Raw genomic sequence first — 15,571 nt, forward strand, 5'->3', positions numbered from 1 at the left:
GTAACTGGTTTCTGCTGCTTGTTAGGGGCGTTTCAGGAAACTGTAGTCACAGCCCCACAGTAGTACAGAGCTTTCCTGAAGTACCTAGATGTAGCTCTTTCCAAGGTGGTGGGTGTTGGTGTTCTTATGGCGTTGGTTGATACAAATGTAAAGCTCTGCCTAGACTGATTTTTCGTGTAGCACTCTGTTCAGGGTGGTAAGTTGTTCTATTTAAGAGTTATTTTTTTAACTAGATTGTTCTATTGAGTCACTGTAAGGAAATCAACAGAAACTTTAACATTGCTATGCATTTTTTTTTAATATGTAGGAGGGAGAAAAAAAATCAAAACTTGTATATTTTTATTTACTTATATTTATCTATGTTTTATTTAGTGTGTGGCCATGACAATCAGCTGGCAAAGCTGGATGACAATTGAGACTTACCTTGTTGAACTTTCAGTGCATTTATTCTAGTACTTTCTTCGTAACCACATCAAATATCTATTGCTTCCCAGTCTTTTGTTAAATGCTGAGGTTTTTCTCTCCCCACACATCTTCCTTTTTACATCCTGAAGAATTTTGCTTGCTTTAGGCTTGGTCAGGCATATTCAATGTTGAATCTGTGTCAGGTTTTCAGTGTTTAGAGAGAAACGTGAAATCTTGTTCTGTGCAGCTTTGCAGGGTTTCACATGAGAACTATACGTACAATTGCAAGCTGACATTCCCCACTTCAGATGATTCGAAGTTGCCTTTGGCTCTGGAGTGGTCAAACACATAAGAATAAATTGATGTTTCTTGCATGAAGAAAGTATGGGTGTGATACGTTTTACTGGGTCCTTTGCTTTTGTTACCATGAGGTCAAACACATTTTAGATGAAGCCAGTTTTTTTAATTTCTGGGATCCAAAATACAGTTCAGTTTTAATTTAGAACTGTCTAGAATTTCCCTAAAAATGTCATTTAATGCATTATAGGGCATACGCAAATATGTAGTGGAACATAAGTGTTGTGTTGTACAGTTTTATTTGTGTTAATTCAGAATGATGTGAGATCTTTCCTGTAACCAGAAGGAGGGGTATCTTCCACTTACTGCTCTTTTAGGTGTATAAATCTAATGCCAGTCCTTTTTGCCCTGCCCTGTGACATTTACCTCCTTCTCTGCTGTAGAACTAGGGAGGGGGTGTAAAATCTGAAAAAAGCTTTTATTTTAATTCTTTTTTCTTTTTTTCACTTCTGAAAGCATCAACACAGTGTAGAAAAATATCTTCACAGTGTTGTAGTTTGTGAAGACTGTGAAATGCTTACCTCTAATGCGAAATCTGTTTCCAAGCGTTTGGTGGAGGAAAGGAAAAACAAGGTTTTTGAGTTCATACATGATGTAGAGATCAGCAGCCCTAATTTTTGAGTGAATGAAAGAACTTTATGGATGACCACTCATGACAGTATCTGTTACTACTGCATCTGTTGCATTTATTAAATAAAGATTAAATTGTCAGAAAGTAAGGTGATTTGCTATCAGTGTCTGTGTCCTGTATTTTATAAATGTGGAATAAGCCTTTAGCTAACTGTATGCTCTCCAAATGAACGCTTCAGGTTTGTTGGGTTTTTTTTGCCACTGGAGGGCTCTCATATTTAACTGAAGTTCACAACAAAAAAATTGCAAAGATAAAGCTGTCCCAAGTGTAGGAACATAACTTTCCAAACTGTCAGAAGAAAGTTCTGAAGCAAAGTATTGCGCATATGGAGTATAAGTTAGAATTTTGTACTTCTGAAAACTGTGTATTCCTGTGGTGTAACTGTTACAAAGATGGATTGCATGTGTAATCACTGAGTAAATGTGTAGTAAAATAACTTGCATTAAAAGTTCTGGTATCTCAGTATGTATTGATATATACACTTTTTTACTTCTAAGTGGCTGGAGCTCCCAGCTGTCTGCAGTTAGGTGCTCACCTGGTTGGGACACAGCAGCAAGCCATTGCTCCCAAGCACTGTCAGCTTGGCATTTGGAAGCAGCAGACCTGCAGGGAGGGATGATGTGTATAGAGATACATGATTGAGATTTCTGGGGCAGAGGGGAAGAGATACTTCTGTCAAAGGTTTTTGCCTGAATACTGCTTGAGATAACCTTTAGCTCGGTGTTTCATGGAGGTATTGTATTTTGTATATTGTATTTTTACTACTGCGGTGATAACACTGTGTTATTAAAGTCATTGAGCAGGGCTGGCCACTTACCTGTAGAAAGTTCCAAACAGTTTAGCCTTGAGATCGCTGTTGAAAAACAGAAACTACCTGTGTTTTACTTATGTTTCAGCACTACTTTGAAAACTATGTGTGTTTCCATTTTGTATTTTGCTGGCTGTATTACAGAGGTGGAATATGAAACAGCAAAGGAAGTACTTCTGATTTTGTAATTATGGTGTTTACTCTGTAAAATTTCAGCTAAAATATGTCATTCAGTCTACATCATATCCATTGTGTTTTCCCAAGCAGATAAATACAGTTGAATGAGAGCTAATAAAAAAAAGAAGGCTCACAGTAGTTGTGTTTTGGTGTATGGGGAATTTCCTTTAAAATAGTCTATTTTGAGAAATATATTGGATCTACATGCACAGTGTTCTATTGAGGGAAAATAAATTTGGCTGTATTACAAGAATACTTTTGATCAGTCTACCTTGGCATCTGTTGATGCCAAGTAGAGAGGCAGAATGAGTTCTGTGTGTTGAAACAAAGATTTTCTGTCTTTAAGCAGTCTTGATTTCACCTGCGTTCTCTCATTTAGATGTTTGTTGCCAATGTGCTAGTGTCACCTCTAGGAATTTATAATAATGAATGTCTTTTCTGACAGCAACGATTTCGTGAAGTGGATGATAAGAAGCGAGTTCTTGTAGAGAACTGCAAGGAATTGCTGAAAAAAGCTCAGCAGGTCTGCAGACTGGGTGTGGATGAACATCTTCCAAAAGAATTTCAAACTGTATGTACAAAACAAGATCTCCGCATACCTCTTAGATTTTGGACGTTGTACACCAGTCTGACTTCTCCAGCCAAGAATATTGTGTCTTTATATTAGAAGGCTACCAGTAAAGGGTCATGAGTACTTCTGTTAGTTTTGCTTCATATATTGTCACTTCACCTTTTAAAATGCCTTTAAATAGTGCATTAAATAGATATCTAGGGATATCTTCTGACTATCACTTTGTTCTGTGCACAGGGGAGAGAAAATTTGATCTGAAATTTCAGTTAAAATCCATAGTCTTGATAAATAATTAGAGGCCATATTTTTCCACCTTCCTGCTCTAACGGAGCAATAAAAAAGAACTGAAGTCTGGGCCCACCTTCTTACCTGGAGGTCTTCCCAGCCCCTAGAAGTATTTGTATGGCTTAACTAGCGTAGCCACTGGCTTATACCAAATTTGTGAGCATCTGTACCTGCACAGGGTGGGCAACTAAGGAGTAATTAATTGTGTATCTGTTACATAGTAGCACTTCAAGCCTTCTTTTTCTGTCCAGAACAGTTTGTGGGGGAATCTTGCTATGTTAAGTTTTGAATATGTGACATCCTAATCAAAACTAATAGAATACTTTATGGGTTACTCAGTTTCTTTTTAGCAAAACTGAATCCTTCATTAGCATTGCTGTGTAACACGTACATCCTCTCTCTTGTAGGCTTTTCAGGCGCTTCCGGCCACACTGGAGGAAATTGATGCTTTCCTGAACGAAGAGAAAACTAGGGCCTCCTGTTTCACAGGCCTGAATGCTTCAGTATGTTCACTGCTTTCTCCATGCTCTCCCTTCCTCCCCCTCCACCCATATTGTACTTGCTTCCCACTCTTGTGTTAGATCTCTTGGTATAATAAGCTAGACAGCAGGAACAATGTGCTGTAAATGCCAGATTCTGCATCTATTAGAATTTTAAGTAGATTCTCCCAAAAGAACAGTGTGTTCTGTGCCTTTTAAGAAAAAAAAGTTGCAGTAACCTGAAAGAAGCAATGATTTACAGTTTATTTGCTTTAAAGCTAGAAATGCATCTTGTTCAGTGTGCAGTGCAATAATCCGTAATGGTGCTGAATTGAATCACTATAGTGTGATATTTTTATAGTCAAGGTTAGAACTGGCAAACATTTTGTTGACTGCTTGGGGTTTTTTTATTTTGTCAGGTTGTTGAAGAATATGTTAAGCAGACACAAGAAATAGAGCAGCTGACAGTGTATCTAGAGGAAAAGAAAAAAGAATTGGATAACTATAGGCAAAACATTTCACAGGTAATGGCTGAAATTATCACTTATGTGTCAGTATGTCTGTTTGAATAGAATGTATATACAGAAATAAAGGGTAACATTCCAAGTAGTCTTGAGTGTAAACTGAGATGTTAGCTTCTGTAATTAGGATATTTTTTGTAATTTATTTAAATGCTATCTCTAAATGAAAATTCCGTTCTTAAAAATTGTTTTATGTGGATATGTGTGCTTCTAGGTCAAAGAAAGGTGGCTAAATCCTCTGAAAAAGCTGATTGAGCAGATTAATGAGAAGTTCAGTAACTTCTTTAGTGCTATGCAATGTGTTGGTGAAGTTGATCTTCATGTGGAAAATGAGGTATGATTTATTTTTCATATGGAAGAAAAACGTTCTATTTTCATGCCTTGAATGTCTCCAGGGATGGGGCATCCACCACCTCTCTGGCAACCTGTGCCACTTTACTACCCTCACTGTAAAGAATTTTCTTCTCACATCCAACCTGAATCTCACATCTTTTAGTTTAAAACCATCACCCCTCATCCTATTACAGCAGGCTCTGCTGCAGAAGTCTCTCCCCATCTTTCTTATATAGGCCCCTTTTAAGAACTGAAATGCCACAATAAGGTCTCCCTGGAGTCTTCTCCGGGCTGAAAAACCCTAATTCTTTTCAGCCTTCCTTACAGGAGAGGTGCTCCACACTTCTGATCATTTTTTGTGCCTTCCTCTGGACCCTTTCCAACATGTCCATGTCTTTCCTGTACTGAGGGCTCCAGAGCTGGACACAGTACTCCAGGTGGGGTCTCACCAGAGCAGAATAGCCTCTTGTGCCCTCAGTAACATTTACAGGCATGGTTTACCTCTGATGAGGAGTTTAAAGCATCTGCAGTACCTTGGGGAGAAATGTTCAGAGAAGTGGGCTGAAGAGAAATCGGATATTTTGTTTTAAATTGGTCTCTGTAATGATGAATTTAAGACTCGTGTATGCAATGCATAGACTCCAGAATAGTGGAAGTTGACACTTAGTTGTTTTTTGCTGTTGTAAATTACTTGAGCAGCTTTTCTTAAAATTTTTTAAGTGGTAGTTATTATTGGAGGCAGAACAGTGAGTGACTGACAAGGCTGTTTACATGAACTGCATAAAAATGTTTACATAGAAACTAATATGAAACAGACATTAAAACGTGGACTTTTCAATTCTTTTGATAGTTACCTAGAGAGTCAGATCCATACCACACCAATATCATCTTCTATGTAAAAGTAAGCTGGGAGAGGGTACACTGAAAAATAGTAAAGCAGTTTAAAAGCAAAGGGAGTCTGGACTGTCATTCTGAATACCTTCTTCGAAAAATTCTGCTTTTCTCTTGCAAAGATGTCACAAATATTTTAAGATGTTAGTGTTACTGTGCCAATGACTAAAACTTTCCTCAAGGGATCAGTGCCTCTAATACAGAGGGGTGGGTAATCTAGAGCTTGGATTCCTTCTTTATACTTCCTCTCTGCAGATAGCTCTTTTATACTTCCTCTCTGCAGATAGCTCTTTTGCCCTGATCTGTCAGTATCAAGAGAGAGATGCTTGAGGCATCTTGACTAGAAATATTCTTGTGAAACTGAATTTAAAACATTTTTTAGCCTGTTCTGCAGGAGCCTTGTGATCTGATGATGTCCTTGGTGATAGTACCTACTGTGTGAAGCACTTCACTAGGTTCTTCCTTGACTTCATAGCAGAAACCTTAAGTGAATGTTTTGACTTTCCTGGTAGCACTTGGTAGTGCTGTTCAGAGTAATTCAAACTAATAACCCTCACCTTCCTGAGTTCCCCACAGGGAGTTTTGAACGTCATTCTTGACAGCTCCTGGAATATCTGGCAGTTACATGAACTGGCACACCAAGTAGTCTGGCAAGAAAGGCCTTACTTTCTGATGCTATTGCAGCTGTGCCGGAGGGTGGATCTTCTTTACTGGCGGTTTTGCCAGCCTGTACCTTGTATGCTCCTCCAAGCTTAGTTTCAATCAGTGCCAATGCAGCTGAAAGTACAGTGGGCCTATAGCGGCCTTGGGTCTTGTATTTTATTTTTCCTTACATGAAGTTGTTGTGTGATGTCCCTCAAAGATTCACAGTTCCTTGTTTCTGTAACACTGGTACACCAGGAACACCAGAGGTTTGTAGTACATGAAAGTAAATACCAATATCAGACCTTACGTTTTCCAGTCCTGAGGATGTTTGTCTACCTGCAGGGGTAGTAAACCACCAAAAGATGGCTTGATTTTCTGATTTAGCAGATGGGCTCATCTGAGAGGACTTAATAGATCCTCTCCAATGTTGAATGCTATCTGGTATGTACTTTACTCATCCCAAAGCAAGACGTGAAGGTATGAAGCTGAAAACTATTCCTACAGACTTGAAGTTCTTTAAGGGAGTTTTAAATCTTGTAAGGTATGACCGTGGTAAGTAGATGACCATTTTAGACCTGTTCATCATAAACCCCAGCCCTAAAATAACTTGGCTGTTCCATGTCACCCAGGTTCATATGCCTGTTGATGACTGTGGTATGTGGCACTTTGAATCAAACTGGAATGTGCCAGCTTTTGTGGGCTGGAGGTCTCAGTGTTCCTTTGTCAGGACTGTCCTTTTTGAGTCTAGTATTCCAAGAGTAGCCATCAAGAATCACCTCTGCTCCTTTCTTCTACTGTAGGCATTACAACTGTTAACAAAAAGAACATGAGTCAGTTACCTTCAAGTGCAGGATATAGGTATCCATAGTGAATACAGACAGTCCGCTTGGAACTCGTATTTCTGAAACTTTTGAATCTTTCCTGTAAGCCTCATTAACTTGATTAGGTGCATAGAAAGCTTGTATCTTATGTAGACTAAATGGTAAGCAGTCAGTATGGGTTTTCAACCCTGGGGATTGCATTCTCATTCCTGCACTGAGTTTACCTGAACTTCAGAAATACCAACAAGTACTTGGAGAATTTCTTCCTCTAATTATGAGTGTATTTCGTTGCGTGGGTTGTCTTTTGAACCACATGGGTTATCCTTACACCTATGCATCACTGACTAGGACTGCTGCTAAGTGTCTGTTTTCTGTTAAAAAGAAAAGGCTGGGGTTGGAATCCACGTGTAGTTTTCCTGACTGCATGAAAGTGAAATTGCTGTCATGGTGGATTTTGTATGAGCTTTGTATCTCAATCTACTGGTGGAGGAAAAGTGAAGGATTTAATTAGACTGCTTGCACTTTTAAGAGTTTCAGATGGGATTTTAACCTACACACACACACCCCACCACCCCCATCACCTCACTTTTCAAGTTGATAGGATCATGTACCCTAATGCATTTTTTCCAGTGAATTTATAGGGATATGGTTTGTCCTTTTTCTAGCCAAGAATTTTTCTTCTTGTTGCTGTTTTTAATTATTAAGTCTTCCTTATAAGGAATTAGAAATTAACAAATCACTGTCACAGGGAGAGAGTGGTGTTGAAAATTATCTAAGAAGAACAGATCAAGAGTTAAGAAAAATATATGAAACAGAATTAATATATTGATACTCAGTTGAACCTGACTAGTTCATAGACCCCTGTAGAACATTTGACATAAATTTCCTTTAATTTGCATGTCATCATCAAATAAGCTGTAGTACAAGAAACTGAGTTTAATGGGTATTGGTTTTTATAGGAGGAGTACGACAAGTATGGGGTTCGCATTAGAGTCAAATTCCACAGTAGCAGTGAACTTCATGAGCTGACTCCGTATCATCAGAGTGGAGGTGAGAAAAGTGTTTCCACTATTTTGTACCTGATGGCTCTACAGGAACTCAACAGATGTCCTTTCAGGGTTGTAGATGAAATAAATCAGGTGAGGATCAATAGTGCAGTATCTGCATCTTAACTGTACAGATGCTTATAACATAGGGGAGACAGCAGACTTCTGGTGTTTTTTTTTTTTTCTTTTTTTAGGGAATGGATCCAATAAATGAGAGAAGAGTTTTTGAAATGGTTGTGAACACTGCTTGTAAAGAAAGCACGTCTCAGTACTTCTTTATTACACCAAAGGTGCGTGGCAAAAAATGAAAGTTTATTATGTAGAAGAGTTGAGCTTTGTGTTATATCACCCCTATAAACAATGCAAAACTTACCTCTGTTTTACTGAAGAATTTCATATTAAAAGTTAACTGTAAGGGAATTTGTCCATTTTAAGGACAGTCCTGGCAAGAATTCAGACAACTTACACCAAGACTCACCTGATCATAAACACATCATGGAATTGTGGCCTCTGTGGAAGTGTTACAAGTTAACCATCAGTAGACAGGGTACCATGTACAAGGCTGTCAAATGGAATGCCTCTAGCTCACACAGAATTGGGATTGTATCAGAGACCAGCTTCCAAGCAACTCAGATAATGGTGTTGGAACAGGTTGGTGCTGCTGACATCGAAAGAACTAGGGAAGTTCCACAGTAACAGAGGAAAAATATTCAAGCAATTACAAGTTCAGATATGGTCAGTGCTATTATGCTCTGTGGAGAGTGGCTTGAAGAGGACTTTACAGTAAAGAGTGACCAGTGCTTAATTGTGCTCTCCTGCTAAAATAAATATATATAATTGGCTTACTGGATGATGCAGTGATAGATGCTGTGGCTTAAAAAGACTAAAAAGTAGGGTGGCTGTTCACCTGAACTGTTAACAGAGGCTAATGTTATGTGCAACTTGACCCAAAACAGGTTGAACTAATAAAGGTTACTTGTATACCACAGAGGTAATGTTCAGTAATGGGCTGTATGCTTTTTATTAATATACCAATTCTCCTGCATCCTGTACTTCACTGCGTATTAGAAAATCTGGCTGGTACATGCTATTCTTATCTATAAACAGCAGTTAAAGGGCCTGAGAAAAGCCTCCTACAGCATGTACCGGACTGAAAGTAGAAGGAAGGTGACGCTATTTGTTCCTTTTGATCTTGGAGTATACTTAACCTCCATGCAGTTTGGTCATTTCCTGTCCATATTACTTCTTTCTTGTTTTGTGTGTTATCTATCCTCTTCTGTCATCTTGCTGTTTCTGTAATTATTTGATTTTCTTTTCTGTGCTCTCTTCTACTTTGAGGAATGAGAGAGCGATTTGGATATTAATAGGATAGGAATAGCTGGAATAGCTCTACTAACTGTAATGCTTCCCACATATAAGCATCTGTAAAACATGACTGAATAAGGTTCAGAGTCTGTTTCAAAAGTTGTGCTCATTGTCAAATTGCTATGAATAGAGAAGGGGGAAAACTGAATGTGAAGAGCTAACTGGAAAGATTAGAGTAAAACTGAAAAATCAGAATTAAAAAAATTCAGATGCTAAAAAAAAATTTCCATTTAACCTGTAGTAAGAGGAAGATCAAGGAATGTGCTGCACTACTATTCAGCAGCAAGAGAGGCATTTATGAAGGTGGCTTAAGGTATCTGTGTTTCTTCTTTCTTCTCCCTCCCTCTCTCTTCTGCAAGTGGGTGGTCACCACAGTTAATGTGGTGAAGTTGCAATGGCCTACCACAAAGAACATTATTGCGATAGCATTGCATGTAAAGGTTTTAGCTGATGATACGTTTTGAGTGGGCTGCATCAGAGCATAATTACAGGGCTGTACAGAGCCGGCCGAGGAGAAAGCCAGACTCTGCTCTTCAAGTGGCTTACCTGCAGTTCCTGAGGCTATGCTGTATGTGATCACATACTCGAAAGCTGACAAATTGTCATGCTAAGCTAAATTCTGTGTATGTATCCAGTGGATACCGGAGAAAATGTTATCATGGTTTTGTTCAGTATGTCAACACTTACCCCAACTATATTTTTAAGCAAGCTACAGAGTGGAAGAGGCATAGATTTAATATGCAGTAGAGTTGATTAAGAAAATTGCATTCTGAATCGTGATTTACTGTCAGAATGAGTAGATGAACTGATCATGTTCCCTAGGAGTAAGTGGTGGGTTTGAAAATCAGTATTTTTAATCAATTAATATTAAAATCAGTATTTTAATATCAATCTATGCTGAAACAGATTGCATATGTTAGACATGCAAATAATCACAAGTGGTTCTTTGCAGTAGAGCAAAATTAGAATTCAAAAGAATCTGAGGTAAAGTAACTTATTTTGAAAATGGAGTGTACTTTAGAGTGGACAAGCAAATAATAGGGTATTTGGGTGGAAAAAGTTAACAACAGCATCAGTTCTAAGGCATACATGCCTAAATGACATGAGAGAAGTTACTGTGGATAACAAGCTGAGCATCAGTTACAAGGCGATTGCTGAAAGTCATCTCCAGAGCACTGCAGATAACCCCACACCTTGCCTGAGAAGTCTGTTGGGGTTGTGCCTGAGAAGATCTAGACTACGGTAAGTGTCGAGTTTTGGCTGTTATACTTCAGAGAAGAAGTGCAGTGCCTGGAGTTACTCCAGAAGATAGCAAGATTCCAGAAGCCAACAGTGCAACTTTAAGAAGTTTTGAAAGTTTTGATTTTCCACTAGTGGAAATTGCTTGGTTTAGAGGAGCACAAGCACAAGAGAGATTTGTGCCCAAGTGACTCTACATCCTGCCCTGCCCTGCTGTGCCCTGCCCTGTCCTGGAAAAAACAGCCAGTATTCTCTGCCTATTATGGATACAGCAAAAAAGTAATGATCTCATTTGCACATGAAGGTACAGGTACAAAGGTTTTTAAATACCAAGTTTTTTTCTGTAGTAAGAACAATGAAGTATTGAAATGGCATGAAGAATAAGTGGAGTCATTTGGGGCATTTCTAGGAACAAATGTGCGTCATCTGTCAGAAAAGCTATAATCCTGCTGTATTGATCCTTTGAGCTCTGAGGCTTTATGTAGACCTCCTTCACCTTTTGTAAGTAACATGGAACATTCTGACATTAGTTGTTTTGATTTCGGCTTTTGTGTTTTTCACCAGCTCCTGCAGAATCTTACTTACAATGACAAGATGACAGTGTTGTTTGTCTACAATGGACCTTTTATGTTGGAGTCAATCAAATGGAACTTCAAGGCTTTCTCTAGGCGGCGGCGGCGACTTGGAAAGATAGCTCAACAGTGATACAGATATATATATAAATATATATATAAATATATATAAATGTATTCTGGTTTTATGGAACGTTTTGGAACATCTGGCTTTCAAGACTTCAGATATTGAGAAAGATGAGAACTTCAAAGAGCTAATTAAGAACTCTGATTCTTAAAACTTGTGTAACTGATTTGAAGTACATAATTTTTTCCCCCAAATCTTTTGTAGTGGCCTCTTTTTCCAAAGAACTTACTTTTTCTCAATAATAGGTTTAAATAAGAAGGAAGTTTCTTGTATTTTGCTTTTTATCAGTAGTGTAGCGTCAGAAGTGCAGTTAATTTTTATAGATTACACTGGACTAGTTCTGTGTCTGGGTTTTGTTTTTAATTTTTTGTTTTGGAATTAAAAAAAAAAATTGCCTTTGATAATAGTATTTCCTTAACACAGTAAAGTATATTCTCTGAAATTTTCCTATTGAAATAGAAACTTTGAATGAAGAACGTATTTGTAGGAAGATAATAGTTTGTAAGTAGATGTGTATTGATTTTTGTTTTGTGAAAACATATCTGAAGTTAGTATAAAGAATATTATTTTTAGAGTAATCTACTATATTATTGTTATTTATTATTTTTGCACGAATATTCTATTTTGTATTGCTGGAAAGATATGGTCTTTATTTTTCTACCACGTTTCTAAGAAAGAAGATTGACAAAGAGACAGGTGTTTTTGAAGTAATGAGCTGGTTAACTTGCAAAAGTGAAACTAAGCAATATGTAACATTTTTATTGCTTTTATAAAGTAAAACTTGATATATTTTTTATGATAGATGATGAAAATAGTCCTGCTGATTTCACATGTAAGTTAAAACCAGGAGGTTTTTTACAAAGGTTCAGCTGCATTGAAGTGGTTGTGTATGCAATGGCTTTTCAACAGATAGCCATAAAATTCATGAGTGCAGTTTTGGCCATTTTTAAGCATTTGAAAGTAGATATTATCACAGTATCACAGTATGTTAGAGATTGGAAGGGACCTCAAAAGATCATCTAGTCCAATCCCCCTGCCAGAGCAGGAACACCTAGATAAGGTTACACAGGAATGTGTCCAGGCGGGTTTTGAATGTCTCCAGAGAAGGAGACTCCACAACCCTTCTGTGCAGCCTGTTCCAGTGTTCTGTCACCCTCACTGAGAAGAAGTTTCTTCTCAAGTTTAAGTGGAACCTTTTGTGTTCCAGTTTGTACCCATTGCCCCTTGTCCTATCATTGTTTGCCACTGAGAAGAGCCTGGCTCCATCCTCGTGACACTCCCCCTTTATATATTTATATACACTAATAAGGTCACCCCTCAATCTCCTCTTCTCCAAACTATAGAGACCCAGCTCCCTCAGTCTTTCCTCATAAGGGAGATGCTCCACTCCCTTAATCATCTTAGTTGCCCTGCGCTGGACTCTCTCCAGCAGGTCCCTGTCCTTCTTAAACTGAGGGGCCCAGAACTGGACACAATATTCCAGATGAGGTCTCACCAGGGCAGAGTAGAGGGGAAGGAGGACCTCTCTCGACCTACTAACCACCCCCCTTCTAATACAACCCAGGATGCCATTGGCCTTCTTGGCCACAAGGGCACAGTGTCGGCTCATGGTCACCCTGTCGTCCACCAGGACCCCCAGGTCCCTCTCCCCTACACTGCTCTCTAACAGGTTGTTCCCCAACCTATACTGGAACCTGGGGTTTTTCCTGCCCAGATGCAGGACTCTACACTTTCCCTTGTTATATTTCATCAAGTTATTCCCCGCCCAGCTCTCCAGCCTGTCCAGGTCCCTCTGGATGGCAGCACAGCCTTCTGGCGTGTCGGCCACCCCTCCCAGCTTAGTGTCATCAGCAAACTTGCTGATAGTACACTCAATTCCCTCATCTAAATCGTTGATGAAGATATTAAATAATACTGGTCCCAGTACCAACCCTTGAGGCACTCCACTAGATACAGGCCTCCAACTAGACTCCGCCCCATAGACTACAACTCTCTGGCTTCTCTCCTTCAGCCAGTTCACAGTCCACCTCACTACCCGATCATCCAGACCACACTTCCTCAATTTAGCTGCAAGGATGCTGTGGGAGACCGTGTCAAACGCTTTGCTGAAGTCAAGGTAGACCACATCCACCGCTCTGCCATCATCCATCCACTGTGTTATTTCCTCATAAAAGGCTACGAGATTGGTCAAGCATGACTTCCCCTTGGTGAAGCCATGTTGACTGCCCCTCATAACCCTCTTATCCTTGATATGCCTTAAGATGGCACCAAGGATAAGGTGTTCCATCACTTTCCCAGGAATGGAGGTGAGGCTGACTGCTCTATATCAGAAGAATGTTGAATCCCAAAAAAATCCCCACAACACTTTATACCGAGTTGTGAAGGGTATGATTTTTAAAGAAATGGAAACTACAATTGGTATGTAAAACGTATGAAAGAAATGATTGCGTCCCAGGACACCATCTGAAAATCCGCAGCATCCTTATTTCCACAGGGGAAGTAGTCTTCAGTAGAACTTTATGCAAAATCTGGTGGCCAGCTCATTTTGAGTGGGAGTTTTCATAACAGCATCCTGTCAATGAACTTTGCCAGTGGAATTCATACATTACAACATTAGAATGAGCGAAACAAAATAGCCTGTCTGCAAAATATAAGCTAGGATTTAGAAGGTTTTGGTATTACAAGTTAAGTACTGCAATTCTTGGGCTGAATAGATGTGTGTTAAGGAATCAGAGAACTACACATTCTTCTGTTGCAGACCACTGTTGATCAATGGAGCTCTGTGAAATGAGTTCCTGCAGTAAGTTCCATAAGGATTAGTGTCCATACACAAATATTTGACAGTGTGGAAACTTGGGCTGTAGTCCAGGGATTGAGTGGGCCCGTGTAGTATCCTCAAGTTAATTTAGGCTACATGCCTATCCACTGTATTGCAAGATTAGGGTTTTAAATGTGTTTTCATCTTCAGAGTACTTGGCTTCTCCTAACCCTGAACTTCTAAGGTGATTTTGGTTTTGGATTGTTTTGGGTTTTTTTTTGTGGGTTTTTTTTTTTTTAATTGAATGAAAATACAGACATTCTGTTTGGTCTCTGAGGATCACTGTATGAAAAGTGTAATTTATTTTCAGTGTCTAAATAAGTGAAACTACTTACATGACTATGTGTTAGAACTCATTTTTTCTATGGCTAGACAGCACTATCCTTAATGCTGTCATCTTAGAACTTCATGGGATTTCTTCAGAGTTCAGTTCCATTCTCATATTTAAGACTGAGGTATGACATACAGGTCTAACTTATCTCAAGAGGATGGCACTTCAGATCCTGTCACAGAAATTGTCTTCTGAATGCATGCGTGCCATACCGCACAAGTGAAGAGGATGATGGGCTTGTGGGTGTTTGCTTTTTCCTTAGAGGTACGTCAGCTATTGACCAGAGATCCTGATTTTGATGTATCTGGCCACAGTCTTAGTATCACTGTATCACAGTATGTTAGAGATTGGAAGGGACCTCAAAAGATCATCTAGTCCAATCCCCCTGCCGGAGCAGGAACACCTAGATAAGGTTACACAGGGACGTGTCCAGGCGGGTTTTGAATGTCTCCAGAGAAGGAGACTCCACAACCTCCCTGGGCAGCCTGTTCCAGTGTTCTGTCACCCTCACTGAGAAGTTTCTTCTCAAGTTTAAGTGGAACCTCTTGTGTTCCAGTTTGTACCCATTACCCCTTGTCCTATCATTGTTTGCCACTGAGAAGAGCCTGGCTCCATCCTCGTGACACTCCCCCTTTATATATTTATATACACTAATAAGGTCACCCCTCAATCTCCTCCAAACTATAGAGACCCAGCTCCCTCAGTCTTTCCTCATAAGGGAGATGCTCCACTCCCTTAATCATCTTAGTTGCCCTGCACTGGACTCTCTCCAGCAGGTCCCTGTCCTTAAACTGAGGGGCAGACAGTATGACACTGTCATTCATATTAACTTACCCCAGAAAGTGGTGTCAGCTGCAAAACTGTGCCACTGTCATGCTAGTGACCAATAGAGCTTTACTATCCAGCAGCTCTGCTAGCTAAAGCCCTTAAAGAACTGTAAAACCAACTGTGTATGAAAGCAGCCCTTGCTATTTACATGTGGGCTATACAACAGGGCGGTAACCGCCCATACCGTGTTAGTAACCTGCTAGTTCATGTGACAGGTGCATCCTGTCCACATGCAGAGACCGTCTGGCTTCAGAGGAAGTCTCTTTAACTGGATAGTATATTCAGCCATGAAAATCCAGAGTCACTTAGTGTAGGTACAGC

General features: G+C 39.4%; 1 protein-coding gene across 2 annotated transcripts in view; it reads left to right on the top strand.

The window, feature by feature from the left end:
* SMC5 (structural maintenance of chromosomes 5) overlaps positions 1 to 11,545 on the top strand; it is a 44,912-nt gene extending 33,367 nt beyond the window's left edge. For both annotated transcript variants that reach the window (XM_061364282.1, XM_061364283.1), the window contains 7 exons: positions 2,824 to 2,949; positions 3,642 to 3,737; positions 4,133 to 4,237; positions 4,449 to 4,568; positions 7,884 to 8,063; positions 8,165 to 8,260; positions 11,139 to 11,545. In XM_061364282.1, the coding sequence (XP_061220266.1) occupies positions 2,824 to 2,949; positions 3,642 to 3,737; positions 4,133 to 4,237; positions 4,449 to 4,568; positions 7,884 to 8,063; positions 8,165 to 8,260; positions 11,139 to 11,279 (864 nt within the window). In that variant the 3' untranslated portion in view covers positions 11,280 to 11,545. The remainder of the gene's footprint in view (positions 1 to 2,823; positions 2,950 to 3,641; positions 3,738 to 4,132; positions 4,238 to 4,448; positions 4,569 to 7,883; positions 8,064 to 8,164; positions 8,261 to 11,138) is intronic.
* Positions 11,546 to 15,571: the final 4,026 nt, after the last annotated feature.

This window comes from Neopsephotus bourkii, unplaced genomic scaffold, assembly GCF_033783945.1.
Source record: "Neopsephotus bourkii isolate Nb327-2 ecotype Australia unplaced genomic scaffold, CSIRO-AGI_Nbou_v1 NB_1197, whole genome shotgun sequence".
NCBI lineage: Eukaryota > Metazoa > Chordata > Aves > Psittaciformes > Psittacidae > Neopsephotus > Neopsephotus bourkii.